This window comes from Nicotiana tomentosiformis, chromosome 1 (genome assembly GCF_000390325.3).
Source record: "Nicotiana tomentosiformis chromosome 1, ASM39032v3, whole genome shotgun sequence".
NCBI lineage: Eukaryota > Viridiplantae > Streptophyta > Magnoliopsida > Solanales > Solanaceae > Nicotiana > Nicotiana tomentosiformis.
The window spans coordinates 108,557,644-108,573,682 of NC_090812.1; the positions used below are offsets into that span (position 1 = coordinate 108,557,644).

The following is a 16,039-nucleotide window of genomic DNA, read 5'->3' on the forward strand; positions in this document are numbered from 1 at the left end:
ATTGTCCAAATATTGTGAAAACCATTTATTTGTGATAGATTTATAAGCTTTAACAGTAGTATTGAAGGTTTGGTAAAAAAATCTAGAACCCACCATTGTTGTGGTATCGAAAAAAGCTTGAAAATTCAATTGGGTCTTGTTGATTATTGGGTTGTTGAACTCAACTTGTTGCTCAATTTATTTTCAGCTAGCTGTTTAGATGGTGTGGTTGAATTTTGGTGTTGTTGGAAACTTTCTCACAAACAACTAGGTGGCAGCAACAATGATACTTAATATAGAAAATGGGAAGATGAAGAAGATGTGTTTTAATTGTAATTTCTAATTTTTTTTCTTTTTAAAGTCAATGACACGTGTCACGACTCTATTAGGGCGTGGCTTTCACGTTATCTGAAAAATTGGTCAAGCACAAAAGTGGTGTGTCTTAGACACACTTTTAAAAGGTTGAGTGTGTAAAAAAATTTCCATGAACAAGAAATGTGTAACAAGGATTTCGTTGCAAGGTCGATGATTAAACTATTTATTTTGCCCTTTAATTAATGGTGCTAATCAATCCTATATTTTAGTCCATATGTTTGTGTGCTGTTCCGCCTAATTTATGTTGTTCGAAATGCATGAAATGTTGAAAAGTAAAAAGCTGATCACTTTCACATTGAGGACTTTGCCTTCCGAATATAATATAATATATATATATATATATATATATATATATATATATATATATATATATATATATATGACGAGTTTAACTTTTATATTTCAACCGTGTACATAAAGAATTTAATATGAGATCAGCTAAAAGAAAACTATTGGCAATTATTTACGGCAAGTGGCATGCGCAACTTTGTGTTAAAGACATGTTAAAATAAGCTAAAGTGTAAAAATCTTATAGAACATATATAACTGAAACCCATTATGACCCATATTTAGTTCAGCATTGCACTAACCAGTATTCGCCGTATTAAAATTAAAAATGTCAATACTTGGTAAAATTAGTTAAATAACCAGAGAATTATCTAGCTTACTGACCCTAATTGTGTATGATTAATTCAGTCGTAATTTCTGATTTGCTTGTATCATCTATATAGTTACGGAAATCAAACGTGTATCCTATAAAAGAAACTCCATGTACCTAAGATTCTAATATTTTACCAAGGACGACAAAAATGGCCGGCTACGTTTTGTATTAAAACCACAAGTTGTTCAATGTCAAATAAACTAACTTAAGTCGAAATGATAACGTAAGACTGAACTAAGAAAGTGATCTCGACAATAAAATAGTCAAGGGAGTTTGTGGGTTAGTTGATTAATTAATAAAGAAATAATTAAGTAACTATTTGCATGAGCACTAGGCACATGTACTTAATTATTGTGTAAGCATTAGCTACACTCCATGTTTGAATTTGCTGGAAGAAATTTCAGGGCAATCATGGAGAAGAATAACCCAAAGTGGTTCAATGTTGAATCTGTTCCTCAGTGCTATACATTTTCCCCAGAAGAAAGACCAGGGGAAGCCCTTATACCAATTTGCAAGAAAATCCCAGTAATTGACCTTGGAAAATCCCTAGTCAATTCTTCGGGAAATTTGGAAACAATCAAGCAACTCTTGCAAGCTGGTCAAGAATTTGGTTTCTTCCAGGTATATAGATCAATTTTTATTTGTTATTCCGAATATTCTTTTTCCAAGATAAGAGAGCCGTTTATTTAAGTACTACAGGTAGATCTAAATTAAAACACGAATATATCTTGTATATATTTTTATATATAAAAGAAATCGAACCTATTTTGAATTTATTGTCTCTGTATCTTTAATCCTCTTCTAAAGTCTAGACGAGGGTGGAGTTATGTAGATTCAAGAGGGTTCGATTGAACCGATGAATTTCCTTAACTTAAGAAAAGATTCTAGTGTAATGACAAAGTACGTTCAAAAGTTGTTTTAGGTGCAGACAAGTGTGATATTTTTTTTGGTGAATCCCCTCGTGTAAATTCCTGATTCAAATCAAAAGTACGATATTTTTTTCTTCTTTTTATTTTGTATTTCCTTGCATTAATTTCTGATTCCACCGATGGTCTAGAGTGTAGACTAACAAAGAATTTTCAGGTGATCAACCATGGAATCCCAGAAAACGTTGTGACTCAAACAATGTCCACATTTAAAGAGTTTTTCGACATGGCTGACGAACAAAATGTAGATGTATCAACCAAGAAAGGGTGGATTTACACTGGGAGCAAGGATGAAGTTAAAGGTGGTGTCCATTTATGGAGGGATAATATAAAACACCCTTGTCACCCTCTGGAAAAATGCATGCAAAGTTGGCCTGATAAACCAGCTAGCTACAGGTAATTAAAAAAAAAGAATACCAATACCAAAAAAACATATATAGTTGCTCAACTATTTCTCATCTAATTCTAGTGGATCTAATCTAGTCGGAAACGAATTAATTACAGAAAAATAGTGGAAACATACGTAGCAGAAATAAGGAAGCTGAGTTTGACAATACTGGAGCTGATATGCCAAGGATTAGGAATTGAAACAGGATATTTTGAAGAACAAAGCCGAGTTCAACTGTTGTCAGCAAACAATTATCCAGCGTGCCCAGATCCGAGCCTGACATTAGGAATACCGAAACATTTTGATCCGAGCCTCATAACCATAATTTATCAAGGGAATGTGAGTGGGCTTCAAGTCTTGGTAGATGGTCAGTGGATGGGCGTTGGAGCTCTTTCTAATGCTTTTGTTGTCAACATAGGCAACCAGTTAGAGGTATGTATCAAATATTTTAAACCAATTTAATTTGCAAAGAGACTAATATTTGGAACCAAGGAATAGTAAATAGAGCTGATATAAAATATAACTGTCTTTAGGGGTAGAGATTGGCAAACTTCCCAAAAACATACTACTCTTACTTATTATGGTATTGAAACTATGAGAATGAAAGCAATATACTTTCAGAAATTCTGCTTAAATTTGAATGATTTAACCTATTATTCCAGGACCACATATGGACAAGACAGTTGAGTCATTGGTGGGCTAAATTTGAACTGCGTTTTTGTAGCAAATAGGCAAATATAAAGTGTTACATGATATATTATATGGACTGGACACTTCTATCTAAGTGCATGTTTCTCACTTTTAACTTTTTTATTTTAGATTATCAGCAACGGGAAGCTAAGAAGTGTGGAGCACAGAGTAGTAACAAATGCAAGGGAAGCAAGAACATCGATTGCCATTTTTGTCAATCCAGCTCCCAACTGCATTGTTGAGCCTGCAAAAGTCTTGCTGAATGAATCTAATCCCCCTCTCTACAAATCCATTCTTTACCAAGATTTTATTAATGCTTCCAAAGCTTTTGGTATTCATACTGATGCCATACAAAATGAAGCTTAATTAAGTTAATGATATATTGTAGCACAACCCAAATCATTTATTTCTATTTACTTCATGCCAAATCCTAAATCCTAAATTTTCTTTTTGAGAATGCCAAGGAATATTTACAGATATGAAGGTTTTGTCATGGAAATATTAAAGTCAGGAAACGTCTGTTTTCCCCTCTCTCTCTCTCTCTCTCTCTCTCTCTCTCTCTCTCTCTCTCTCTCTTCACCTTCTGATTGAAATGTAAAGTTTCACATATTCCTTGTATAGATTGATCCTTCATACTATTGGGAATATTCTTTGCCGGCTAAAGCAACTAACTTTAGACTGGGTGATTAAGGATACACGTGTATACCATTACCTAAAAGACACTGCTCAAAACTTCAAATGAAAGGATTACTAACATAACACAACCCAAGCTCAAGAGCTCTGGTAACTACCACTTAAATATTAAAGAGTTGAGAAAGGAAAAAAGGGGAAAGGAAAAAGATAAAGAAGAGAAGAAAAGAAAAGCATATTGAACGTTACATGACAATGGCAAACTCCAGCTCCGTCCAACTCAACTTAATTTTGCAACTTATAAGGCTCCAAGACTATATCAGGATCGCCAACCTTTGCAAGATAATTGCTTAGAAACTCTTTTGTATTGGAAAGGTCTAAACATTATGGAACTGCCCGTCTTCTCAATCAAAGATTTAGGAGGTTCGATGATACTCTGATAGCTTGGATTAATGAAAGTCACAACTGTTGTCCGTGCATCTTTCGAATTCGTCACAGCTCGATGTTCTGCACTTTTCAGTATCCCATTGCTAATCACCTGCATCGAACGTTGTTGTAATTATCGCTTAGGAAATTTGATAGCGTAAAAATTAATTTATTTTATATTTATTACTAGTATATAGAAGTTAAACTCAATTGTAATGAAATTAAGAAAATAATCAATAACAATTGTACCCTTAATTGGCAACCTATGTTCACCACAAATGAATAAGGAAGAGGCTCAACGCCAATCCATTCTCCATCTTTGAACACTTGAAGTCATGTGTTTACCCGAAAAACAGATAGAGTTAATTTTGTACGTAGTTCTAAGGATATGTGGTATAGTTTAATACAAATCGTAAAGATAAATAGAAATATCAAATACGGATTGCAAAGAATGCAAAATAAACAAAGTTGGAAAAAAAAGGTGATTTTTAGGACTAAACAAGATGAATCAATTTATGAAGCTCAAAAGAATAACTCTTCAATATAGGAGTATATGATATTTGAGTTACAATGTAAGCAAAAGACTGTCCCTTTACAGGAATGTAGCCATCTTATTTATAGTGAAAGATCCTACTTTTAGATATAATTATAAATACATAGTGAGAGACCAATGATAAATCAGTTTTTCCATAATTCCTGCCAAGATTCTCTCCTCTAGTGGGATTGCAACGGCTCTTGTCAATGAGCTCGATATTGACTCGAGTTTTCGGTCTTGACTCGAGTTCTCGATCTTGACTCGAGCTCGATTCTGACTCGGATCCCTGTATTGATTCGGGGTCAGTGTTGGTCGGTCTCTGAATCATAAGCTCGATAACTTTACTTTGCATCATAGTTCGACTTCGATTCGAGCTCGATAATGGTACCGAGCTTGTCATTGATCGGTCCTAAAACTCGAAGCTTGATGACCTGACTTCGGACCTCGACCTAGTATTACGAAGTCGCTTCTCTAATCCAATGTATTACCATTTAAACCAGTTCGTACGAAGGACTAACCGATTTTTACTGTATACAGATAGTCCCCTCGTTTCTCGAGAAGGATGTAGCGAGAGACGATATGATTTCACAACGGCCCGATCAGATTTAAGCTGACATTTACATTGGGCTCGATCATGACGCACGTGATAGTTGTCCCGTCGGTTTAATTTTTTAAGGCATTTAATGCATGTCAGACGGTGGTCGGCCACCACTGATATTGAACCGTCATTGCTTTAATCTATAAATAGCCCTTCCTTTTACCATTTACCACTTTTACATCTTCAATATTCCAAATTTTCCAAGTTCTTTTTCTTGCCCTCTAAGTTTATTCGCAAAGCTATGATTCCTCTCTTCAAAAGTCCTTCTTCAAAACTACCAAATCTTTGTATCTTTCTTCTATTCTCGGCCCTTAAATTCGAAAATGGCGAAAACATCACAAACCATTTCTCAGAAAGAGAAAGCTTCATCTTCACAGTCCGCCGCCGACGAAACACTAGTAGAGCCACGGCCTGAGGAGTGCGTTCCTGGGGCGTGTGTTCTTAACTCTAATGTTAAGGTCGATAAAGGCTCGTCGGTTCCCAGCCGATGTGAGCCAGTATCGAGGTACATGTGTTCGATAACCAAGAGGCACCCCAAACAGCTAAAGAAAGATTGCAATTGGGAGAACAAAGAAATAATAATCCCTTCTTCTGACGAAGATATCACCACTTACGTGAAAGGATTTTTAAGTGTGTATACTTACCCTTTCATGTTAGGTCCCCTCGACTCTGTTATTATTGACTTCTGCCGTCAATACCAAATAACCCTAGGCCAGGTCCATCCTTCTTTTTGGCAGATCGTTATTTTGATCCGATATTTTGTGAACAAAATCGAGGGGATGTCGTTCACCCTCGACCATCTCTTCTGATTGTACCGTCCTTGCCTTTTTCGAGGAGGGTTAATAAAACTTCAGTGTCGGGCTACCAAGGCTTTGTTCTCGAGCATAGACGAGGACATGGATCGAGGTTGGATGGGCAGGTTCGTTCGAGTAAGGACTTCGGACCTGATTCCGACTGAGAAGATGCTTTTTTCCGAGGAGTAGAACATGAAGCGTAGATGTAATTCTGCTGTTATTTCCTTCTATTTTGCCCTTTCATTTCTTTTCTCACTGATATCCCCCTTTTTGTGATGTAGTTCCCGTTTTCAAGAACTGGGTACGAGCTGTGGCTTTGACCTCCATATACGTCGAGCGCTCATGGCGTGATTTGTCAAAGGGCCTATGGGAGGCCAAAAATCATGGTAAGCCCCTTTCTCGTATTTTTTGGTAGTTCGATTGAGATGCTTTGCATATACTTTAATAAATTTTTTCGTATGTAGGTGTCGGCAAAGATACGGTTTTGAGGCCCTCGTTCGCCGAAGAAGAGGCTTTGGCGTCCGTTCCAAAGCTGGTGAAGGATAATATGAGGAAAAGGGCCTCCGTTCCCGAAGATACAAAACTGAAGAAGAGGACGGCTCGTAAGCCGAAGAAGATTACCATTCCCTTGACCGTAGAATCAGTTCTGCATCTAAGGGATGAAGATAATGAAGAAGAAGAAAATGATGGGTCCGCCCTGGCGGCCCGAATGAAGAAAAGCATTGATACCCCAAAGGCGGCTGAATCGACGGTAACTCATAAGGCTCCGCCCCGAACCGAGGAGATATCGGAGGAAGGTTCAGGCAAAGTCCCCGAGTCATTATAGATCGAGGATGTTTCCTGCCGAAGTCAACAAATGGTGGGTACATCAGAAGGGGCCGGTCCTAAAGCTCTCCGAACTGAGGAGAACACCCCGCGCAAGTCGCCTGGGGCAATAGTCATCGGAGATTCGCCTATTCTTCCTGCTTTTTCCAAAGGGGCTATTCGGGAAGCCCAAGATTTGGGGGCCCTCGAGATGAGTCGGTCTCATGAAGGGGAGGACCCTTTTCGTGATCTGTTTACCGGGGTCAAGGATGTTGTTGGCCCTAGTGATGTGTCGGGCCTTCTCTGTGAAGTACAGCTAGCTTTGAATGGGGTAAGCTCTTAACTCCCTTTGTTGATATTATTTTTCATGTTTTGCTCTTATTTCCTAACATTTTTTCTTCCTTCTTCAAAAGGCTGTGGCGGTTCATCGAGAAGCATGTTCTCGGTCTCGAGCTGAGCTGCATCAGTTCGAGATCGATCTTCAACGGGTCACGGAGGAGAGGAACTCCCTTAAACTCCTCTTACGGCAAAGGGGAGAGGAAATCAAAGACCTCCGAGCTGAGTTGGCCAAAGCTCACCAAGATCAAACCGATCCGTCTGAGCAGGTAATGATACTTTTAAAAGCCTATGGGCTCGATACCGGAACGATGGCTAATTTTTTGGTCTCACAGCTGCAGCAGAAAATTGAGATGATCGGGAAACTCCACGAGGAGGTTGATGCGATAAAAGTAGTGTCCTTGAAGTGGAAAGAAGGTATGGACCGCTTTGCTGCAGAGAAAGAGGATGCTCGAGCCCAATTGTCATCAGTCAAAAACCAGCTTCAAAGTATAAAGGAGAAAAGCTCGGCTCAAGTAAGAAGAATAGAGGAGCTCGAGGCTCGGTTGGCCTCTGAACTTGCTAAGGCCGAATCTGACGCCAAAAAGGCAAAGGCCGGTGTGGATGCATTCGTGGTCGTTTATCGGGCCGATGCTGAAGATGCTCAGGTACAAGTAAGAGAGGTAGCTGAGACCGCCAACACTCGAGCACATTGGGTTGTTGAGCTTACTAAGTGCCGGTCTCGGAGGGAGACCCTCCAGGAGATCCACGCTCGAGGTTTCAACCTCACTGAAGAGATAAAAAGGGCTAAGGATCTCGAAGCCGATGTTAAATCCTTGTTTCCCGATGATGACGATGATGATGATAACGATGATAGGAGCAAGAGCGGGTCCGAGAGTGGGGAGTATCCCGATGGAGAATAGACTGCCCCCGGGGATAACCAAGAAACTTAGTCCCTTAGTTTCTATTTCGGATATTGCAAATAATCATGTAAACAATCTCGTAAATATATACAAATATCTCTTCTTCTCCCGACTTGCCTCTGTTTTATTTTCTGTCTTGTGAAGGTTTCGATTTATTTATGTCTTACGAATGTTTTCATAAGGCTTTAGGCAATTCGATCGAATTTGGACTTCGTAGCCTATATATCCGAGTGAGCGTTTTTGAACTCGAAGTAATGTAGCCCGTAGGCTTAATAGTCGAGTGAGTGATTTCAAACTCGAAGTAATGTAGCCAGTAGGCTTTATAGTTGAGTGAGTGATTTCGAACTCGAAGTAATATAGCCTGTAGGCTTAATAGTCGAGTGAGTGATTTCGAACTCAAAGTAATGTAGCCCGCAGGCTTAATAATCGAGTGAGTGATTTCGAACTCGAAGTAATGTAGCCCGTAGGCTTTGTAGATAGTCCTCGAGTGAGAACGGTTGCTCGAACTCAAAGTAATGTAGCCCGTAGGCTTTGTAGATAGTCCCCAAGTGAGAATGGTTGCTCAAACTCAAGTTGGTGTAGCCCTTGGGCTTTATAGTTGAGTGAGTGTTGCTCGAACTCATTGATTTACCTTAAACCTGTTTGCATAATAAATCTCGAAATGGGGGAATCTTTCTTGGATATAAGATATCGGTAAAGAAATTTTTTTTCTTTGCAAGTCATTATACATGTGTCCATGTTTTGTGTCAGGGCTCAGGCTAACTATATGAGCATGGTTCGTTTTGACCATTTGGCTCTTATAATTTTTCCTATCGGAACCATGTTATTATGAAGTAACTTTCTTGCATCGAATTTGATATATTTGAGGGGCTAATGTCCCCCCCACCCCCACCCCCCCAGTATTCGAGGTCGATTGTAAAGAGGCCTCGGATATTGTCGAATTGTTTCTAAGTTAGCATGATCTATGGTTGCCTCATTAAAAACCTTACCGAAAAATCCATTTGGGATAAAATCGGTCTAAGGGGAAAAAAGTGCAACACGTGCTTTCAGACTAGGGCTTCGTATTGAAGGATCCATCCTAGATCCTGATCGGACTCCTGCAGGGGTTAGCTTCGAAATATAAATGAATATGGGAGGGTCGTACCTTAGCAGTAGTATCGTTTTAGGTGCGACACATTCCAATATGATCCTTTTCCGACGTTTTCGAGAACCTGATATGGTCCCTCCTAGTTCGGTCCTAGTTTTCCTTTGTTTGGATTTCGGGTACTGAGGGTGACTTTCCTTAGCACTAATTCCCCGAGTTTGAAATGGCGAAGCTTGGTTCTTTGATTATAGTATCTTTCGATTCGCTGCTTTTGGGCGGCTAATTAGACGAGGGTAGCTTCTCATTTTTCATCCGATAATTCAAGGCTAGTGTTCATAGCCTTGTTATTTGACTCTTCTGTTGTATATCAAAACCTGGAACTGAGTTTCCCGACTTCGACTGGAATCAAGGCTTCGAAGCCATATACTAAGGAGAACGGGATTACCCCGTACTAGATTTTGATGTTGTTCGATATGCCCAAAGAACTTCGGGTAGGATTTCTCTCCATTTTCCCTTAGCGTCGTTCAGCCTCTTCTTTAGGTTTTGAATGATAGTTTTGTTCATTGATTCGGCTTGTTCGTTCCCATTGGGGTGATACGGTGTTGACAATATCCTTTTTATTTTGTGGTCTTCGAGGAATTTAGTCACTTTGCTGCCGACAAACTGTTTCCCATTGTCACATACTATTTCTGCGGGTATCCCGAATCGACATACGATATGATCCCAGATAAATTCTATAACCTCCTTCTCTCTTACTTTCACGAACGCCTGTGCTTCAACCCATTTAGAGAAATAGTCAGTCATAAATAAAATGAACTTAGCTTTACCTGGGGCCGATGGCAGAGGGCCGACGATATCCATTCCCCATTTCATGAATGGCCATGGGGATAAGACTCAATGAAGTTTCTCTCCGGGCTGATGGATCATCGGTACAAAACTTTGACATTTGTCATATCTTCAAACAAACTCCTTTGCATCTTTGTCCATATCAATCTAATAATACCCTGCCCTGATTATTTTTCGGACTAATGAATCGGCACCGGAGTGATTTCCAAAAGTGCCCTCGTGCACCTCTCGTAAAACATAATCGGTGTCTCCTGGTCCTAAACATACTGCCAATGGTCCATCAAACATCCTTTTATATAGTGTTCCATCTTCAGCCAACATGAACCGAGCAGCTTTGGTTCGTAGGGCCCTTGATTCTTTAGGGTTCGATGGGAGTTTTCCGTTCTTCAAGTATTCAACATACTTATTCCTCCAATACCAAGTTAAGATTGTAGAATTTATCTCGGCATGACCTTCTTTGATCACGAATCTCGAGAGTTGGATGACAGTCCCCGAGCTTATCTCGTCTTCCTCGACCGATGACCCCAAATTTACGAGTGCATCGGCCTCACTATTTTGTTCTCGAGGCACATGTTGTAAAGTCCATTCCTTGAAACGGTGAAAGGTTACCTATAACTTGTCCAAATACCTTTGCATTCCATCTACTAGAACTTCGAAGGTTTTGTTTACTTGGTTTACTACTAGCAAAGAGTCACATTTGGCTTCAATGACTTCTGCTCTCAAGCTTTTAGCTAGCTCGAGACCTACAATCATGGCCTCGTACTCGGCCTCATTGTTAGTCAACCTAGAAGTTTTGATAGATTGCCTAATAATGCCACCCGTGGGGGGTTTCAACACGATGCTAAGTCCGGACCTCTTCGCATTCGAACCTCCATCTGTGAAGAGGGTCCAAACCCCCAATGTTGTATCCGATTTTGACAAGAGTTCTTTTTCAACTTCGGGTACGAGTGCTGTTGTGAAATCGGCCATGAAGTCTGCTAAAATTGGAGACTTGATAGCCATACGGGGTTGTTATTCGATATCGTATCCACTGAGTTCGACAGCCCATTTAGCCAATCGGCCCGATAGTTTGGGCTTGTACAAAATATTACGAAGTGGGTAAGTAGTCAAAACGCATATGGGGTGACATTGAAAGTATGGTCTTAACTTACTAGAGGCGCTTATCAGTGCTAGTGCCAATTTCTCTAAGTGAGGATATCTAGTTTCTGCTTCTCCTAAGGTCCGACTTACATAATAAACAGGAAATTACGTACCTTGCTCTTCTCGAACTAGGACACCACAAACCGCAATTTTCGATACCGCCAAGTATAAGTAAAGTTTCTCATCTGCCTTCGGAGTATGAAGCAGTGGTGGGCTCGATAGGTATAGCTTCAATTGTTCTAATGCCTGTTGGAATTCCGGAGTCCAGGCGAAATCGTTCTTCTTTTTTAGTAGAGAGAAGAATCTGTGGCTTAGATCCGACGACCTCGAAATGAACCGGCCTAAGGCAGCTATCCGTCCGGTTAGCTTCTGCACTGCTTTTACACTATCCACGATGGTGATGTCTTCGATGACCTTGATTTTATCGGGGTTGATCTCTATTCCCCGATTTGATACCATGAAGCCAAGGAACTTGCCCGAACCAACCCCGAAAGCATTCGGGATATTTTACTTCCTGAATCGACCCTATTTTGAGAAGTTTAGTTACCTCGTCCTTTACAAATGTGTGCTTTATCTCGGATTGAGGTCTCCTTTTTTGATTCACCGGTTTGAACCTAGGGTCCAAGCTTAGCCGGTGCGTTGTTATCGACGATGGGATTCCTGCCATGTCTAAATGGGACCAAGAAAAATAATCTATGTTATTAATAAGAAATTGAATAAGTTTTTTCCTAAGCTCGGGGGTCAATCCCGTCGCCAGGTATACCTTTTTCTCGGGCAGATGCTCGATCAATATAACCTATTCCAGTTCTTCAATCGTTGATTTGGTGGCGTCAAAATCTTTGGGGGTGATAAAAGTTCAAGGGGTCGGAAAATCCTCCTCGTCTTCTTCCATTTCATGCTTCCCCTATTCGGTCGAGACTGGCAGTTGTGATTGCTATTTGACTTCTTGTTTACACTTAATGCTCGATCTTTCCGCGATTGAGAGTGTTGATATTGGTGTTACCTCATCGACTGCAAATATTTCCTTTGCAGCATGCTGCTCCACATATACCATTTTCACGTCGTCCGACGTTGGGAATTTCATTACTTGGTGGAGAGTCGAAGGTACTTCCCTCATGTTGTGGATCCAAGGCCTTCCAAGTAGGGCATTGTACCTCATGTCACCCTCGATTACGTGGAACTTGGTATTTTGGATGGTCCCAGCCACGTTTACCAGTAGAATAATTTCCCTTTTAGTTATTTCACTGGCCATATTGAAGCCGTTTAAGACCCAAGCTGTGGGCACAACCTAATTTTGCAGACCGAGCTGCTCCACGACCCTTGATCGGATGATGTTCGCAAAGCTACCCGGATCCACTAAAACACGCTTAACTTGAACTTTATTTAATAAGATAGAAATTACCAGAGCGTCATTGTGGGGCTGAGAAATGCCCTATGCTTCTTCGTTATCGAATGATAAAGTGTCTTCGGGCACATAATCTCGGGTTCGTTTTACCCCAGTGGTCGGTACCTTATTGCGTTTGAATACAGGTCCTTGTGGAGTGTCGACCCCACCGATGATCATATGAATGATATGTTGAGGTTCCTCTTGTTCATTTTTTCTTTTGGCGTCCCTTTCCCTGAAGTGATTTTTGGCTCGATCGCTGAGAAACTCTCGAAGGTGGCCCTCATTGAATAGATGGGCTACCTCCTTCCTTAATTGTCTGCAATACTCGGTCATGTGGCCATGCGTACCATGATATTTGCACATAGAATTTGGGTTTCTTTGGGAAGGATCGGTTTGCATGGGTCTGGACCACCTAGTATCTTTGATTCTTTCGATTGCCGATACAATGCCCGATGCATCTACGCTGAAGTTATATTCTAATAACCGAGATGCCTCTATAGGATCGACATATTTGTCAAATCCATTCTTTCTCATAAGTCCCCGAGAATTCTACCCTCGATCACTTCTTCAATTGCTCCGGGCGAAATTGCATCCCGAACTATTATTCCTTCGATCTGTGATGTATGGTTGATATCGGTCTTTGTTTGACCTTGTCTCTCTGTTGATGTCCCTTTGGTTTTTAATAGCCGACATAGCCTACCTGTTTGGATGTACTAATCCAGGATGAGCTCCTAATTGGTCGTCTTCGCCCTGATTTTTGATTGGTATCGATTGTGTACATCTGCCCAAGTTATTACTAGATATTCGATCAGATTCTATTTCAACAGACGTGATGCTATCGAACTTCGCTCGTTCAAACCTTGGGTGAAAGCTTGAACGGCCCAATCATTCGTGACCGGTGCCAATTCCATGCGTTCCATTTGAAATCGGGACACGAACTCCCTCAGCATTTCATTATCCCTTTGCTTTACTTTGAAAAGGTTTGATTTTCTTGTTGCGACTTTTATGGCACCGGCGTGTGCCTTTACAAAAGAATCTGCTAACATGGAAAATGAGTTGATGGAATTCGGTGGTAGGTTGTGATACCAAATCTTTGCTCCCTTCGAGAGAGTCTCTCCGAATTTTTTTAACAACACATATTCGATTTCATCGTCTTCTAAATCGTTACCCTTGATGGCACACGTGTAAGAGGTGACGTGTTTGTTGGGGTCGGTCGTTCCGTTATATTTAGGAATTTCGGTCATACAGAACTTTTTGGGGATTAGTTTTGGGGCTGCACTCGAGGGAAAAGGCTTTTACACTAAAAATTGGGAATCCAACACTTTTATCATTGGTGGAGCCCCTGGGATCTGATCGACCCTGGAGTTATATGTTTCTACTTTTTTATCGTTGACTTCGACTCGCTTTGTGAGCTCCTTGAGTATTTTAGCAATTTCGGGAGTAGTCCCCGATTCTTGCTCATTGGCCTTATTATGGCCGGCTCCATTCTGTGGGCAATTTCTCGAGGTGGACTAGGCTCCGGCCTGCTCGGTAGCTGGGTTTGGCTCTGCAACTGAGCTATCGCTATTTCTTGGGCTTGCAACATTTCAAAAATCATACACAAGCTGACGTCGTTTTCCTCCATGTTATAGGTATCTCGAGCTGCAGATCAATTACCATCATGAATGCTATGTTCAGGTTCAGAACATTGGTTTGCCTCAAGGGCCACATGCGAATTAACGTCTAGTGGTACTTCGACTCAAGCTTCAACGACGTCGACAAGTGATTTTCTGGCCCTGTCGATATCTTAATACAAATTGTAAGGATAAATAAAAATATCAAATACGGATTGCAAAGAATGCAGAATAAACAAAGTTGGAAAAGAAGGTGATTTTTAGGACTAATCAAGATGAATCAATTTATGAAGCTCAAAAGAATAACTCTTCAATATAGGAGTATATGGTATTTGAGTTACAATGTAAGCAAAAGACTGTCCCTTTACAGAAATGTAGCCATCATCTTTATAGTGAAGGATCCTACTTTTAGATATAATTAAAAATACATAGTGGGAGACCCATAATAAATCAGGTTTTTCATAATTCATGCCAAGATTCTCTCCTCTAATGGGATTGCAACGGCTCTTGTCTATGAGCTCGATATTGACTCGAGTTTTCGGTCTTGACTCGAGCTCTCGATCTTGACTCGAGCTCGATTCTGACTCAGATCCCTGTATTGATTCGGGGTCAGTGTTGGTCGGTCTCTGAATCATAAGTTCGATAACTTTACTTTGCATCATAGTTCGACTTCGATTCGAGCTCGATAATGGTACCGAGCTTGTCATTGATCGATCCTATAACTCGAAGTTTGATAACCTGACTTCGAACCTCAACCTGATATTACGATGTCGCTTCTCTGATCCAATGTATTACCATTTAAACCAGTTCGTACGAAGGACTAACCGATTTTTACCGTATACATCCTGAAATATTTCCTTGAAAAAGAATTGTTATCAAATTAGGATCAAAGTGTTTCGGCAATCCCAGTGTTAAGCTTGGATCTGGGCATGATGGATAGTGATTGACCGGAAGAATTTGCACTTCTGTGAGTCCATTCTCAAAGTAATTCCTACCAAGTCCCAAACCTTCTCCAATCATCTCCAAAATGCTTAATGCCAAGTTCCTTGTTTCAATTGAATAGGCCCCAACTACATCTCTTTGTGCAACAAAAATAGAAAAATCAGATTTGAAGACTAAAAATTTGGCCATGTAATTTTTGAAACAATACATGATATCTTATTTAGCTTGAGAATAGAATGTACCATAAGTTTTGTCAATAATTTTAGTATCCTTACAATGGTTGTTGAAACTACTATTTATAGCTATACCTAGAAAATAAGATCATAGGATCAAGTCCCTTAAATGATAATAAAAGGGGACTATTGATATATATGAAACGGCATGAATGCCAAAATTCTCCGTAACGGCTGCCTATTTAATACTAGGTAATATTCTTCATTAAATGTCATCTGGGGACAAACATTCGACCCACTCACGTTGATTATGTTCCCTTTAGGGTCTATCTGATACCAACTGCAGTTGTTGTTCCCGGTCTTGGTTCTTACTCGATTTGTCTTCCGCATGTCTCCGATTTCACATGTCACGCTATCATTCGATCATCTAATATAAACCCATTTTACCCTATACAACACCTTCAACAATTACAAGAAATTTTATCACATACCAATAATTACTCTTTTTCAATTAAGGTGAAATTTATGAGGAGGTTATATGATTTGTTGCATTATTATGAGTAAAAACGGAAGAATAAATTGGACTTCCCTCGCTTTGTTAATGCCACATGGTCAAGACGATGACAAAGATAGCATGACTTTGATTAATGGTGTTAATCAATCGTATATTTTAGTCCATATGTTTTTATGCTGTTCCACCTAATTTATGTTGTTCGAAATGCATGAAATTTTGAAAAGAAAAAAGCTGAGCACTTTCACGTTGAGTGACTTCGCCTTCCAAAATCCAATCGAATTTAAAATATAATTAAT

General features: G+C 40.0%; 1 protein-coding gene and 1 pseudogene across 1 annotated transcript; one reads left to right on the top strand and one right to left on the bottom strand.

Annotated features, from left to right (window-relative positions):
- Nucleotides 1–1,342: 1,342 nt before the first annotated feature.
- On the top strand, nucleotides 1,343–3,562 carry LOC104100745 (hyoscyamine 6-dioxygenase-like). Its single transcript, XM_009608056.4, has 4 exons — nucleotides 1,343–1,636; nucleotides 2,099–2,337; nucleotides 2,446–2,761; nucleotides 3,149–3,562. Exons 1-4 carry the CDS (start codon nucleotides 1,391–1,393, stop codon nucleotides 3,383–3,385), a joined length of 1,038 nt encoding a protein of 345 aa, XP_009606351.1. The 5' UTR covers nucleotides 1,343–1,390; the 3' UTR covers nucleotides 3,386–3,562.
- Nucleotides 3,563–3,653: 91 nt separating this feature from the next.
- On the bottom strand, nucleotides 3,654–15,245 carry LOC104100748 (hyoscyamine 6-dioxygenase-like; annotated as a pseudogene).
- Nucleotides 15,246–16,039: the final 794 nt, after the last annotated feature.

Excerpts from the sequence above, each read along its gene's own strand:
- LOC104100745 (XM_009608056.4), top strand. The coding sequence starts at position 1,391 with ATGTTTGAATTTGCTGGAAGAAATTTCAGGGCAATCATGGAGAAGAAT. Across the intron at positions 1,637-2,098 it reads AAGAATTTGGTTTCTTCCAG|GTGATCAACCATGGAATCCC; the intron begins GTATATAGATCA and ends AAGAATTTTCAG. Across the intron at positions 2,338-2,445 it reads GATAAACCAGCTAGCTACAG|AAAAATAGTGGAAACATACG; the intron begins GTAATTAAAAAA and ends AATTAATTACAG.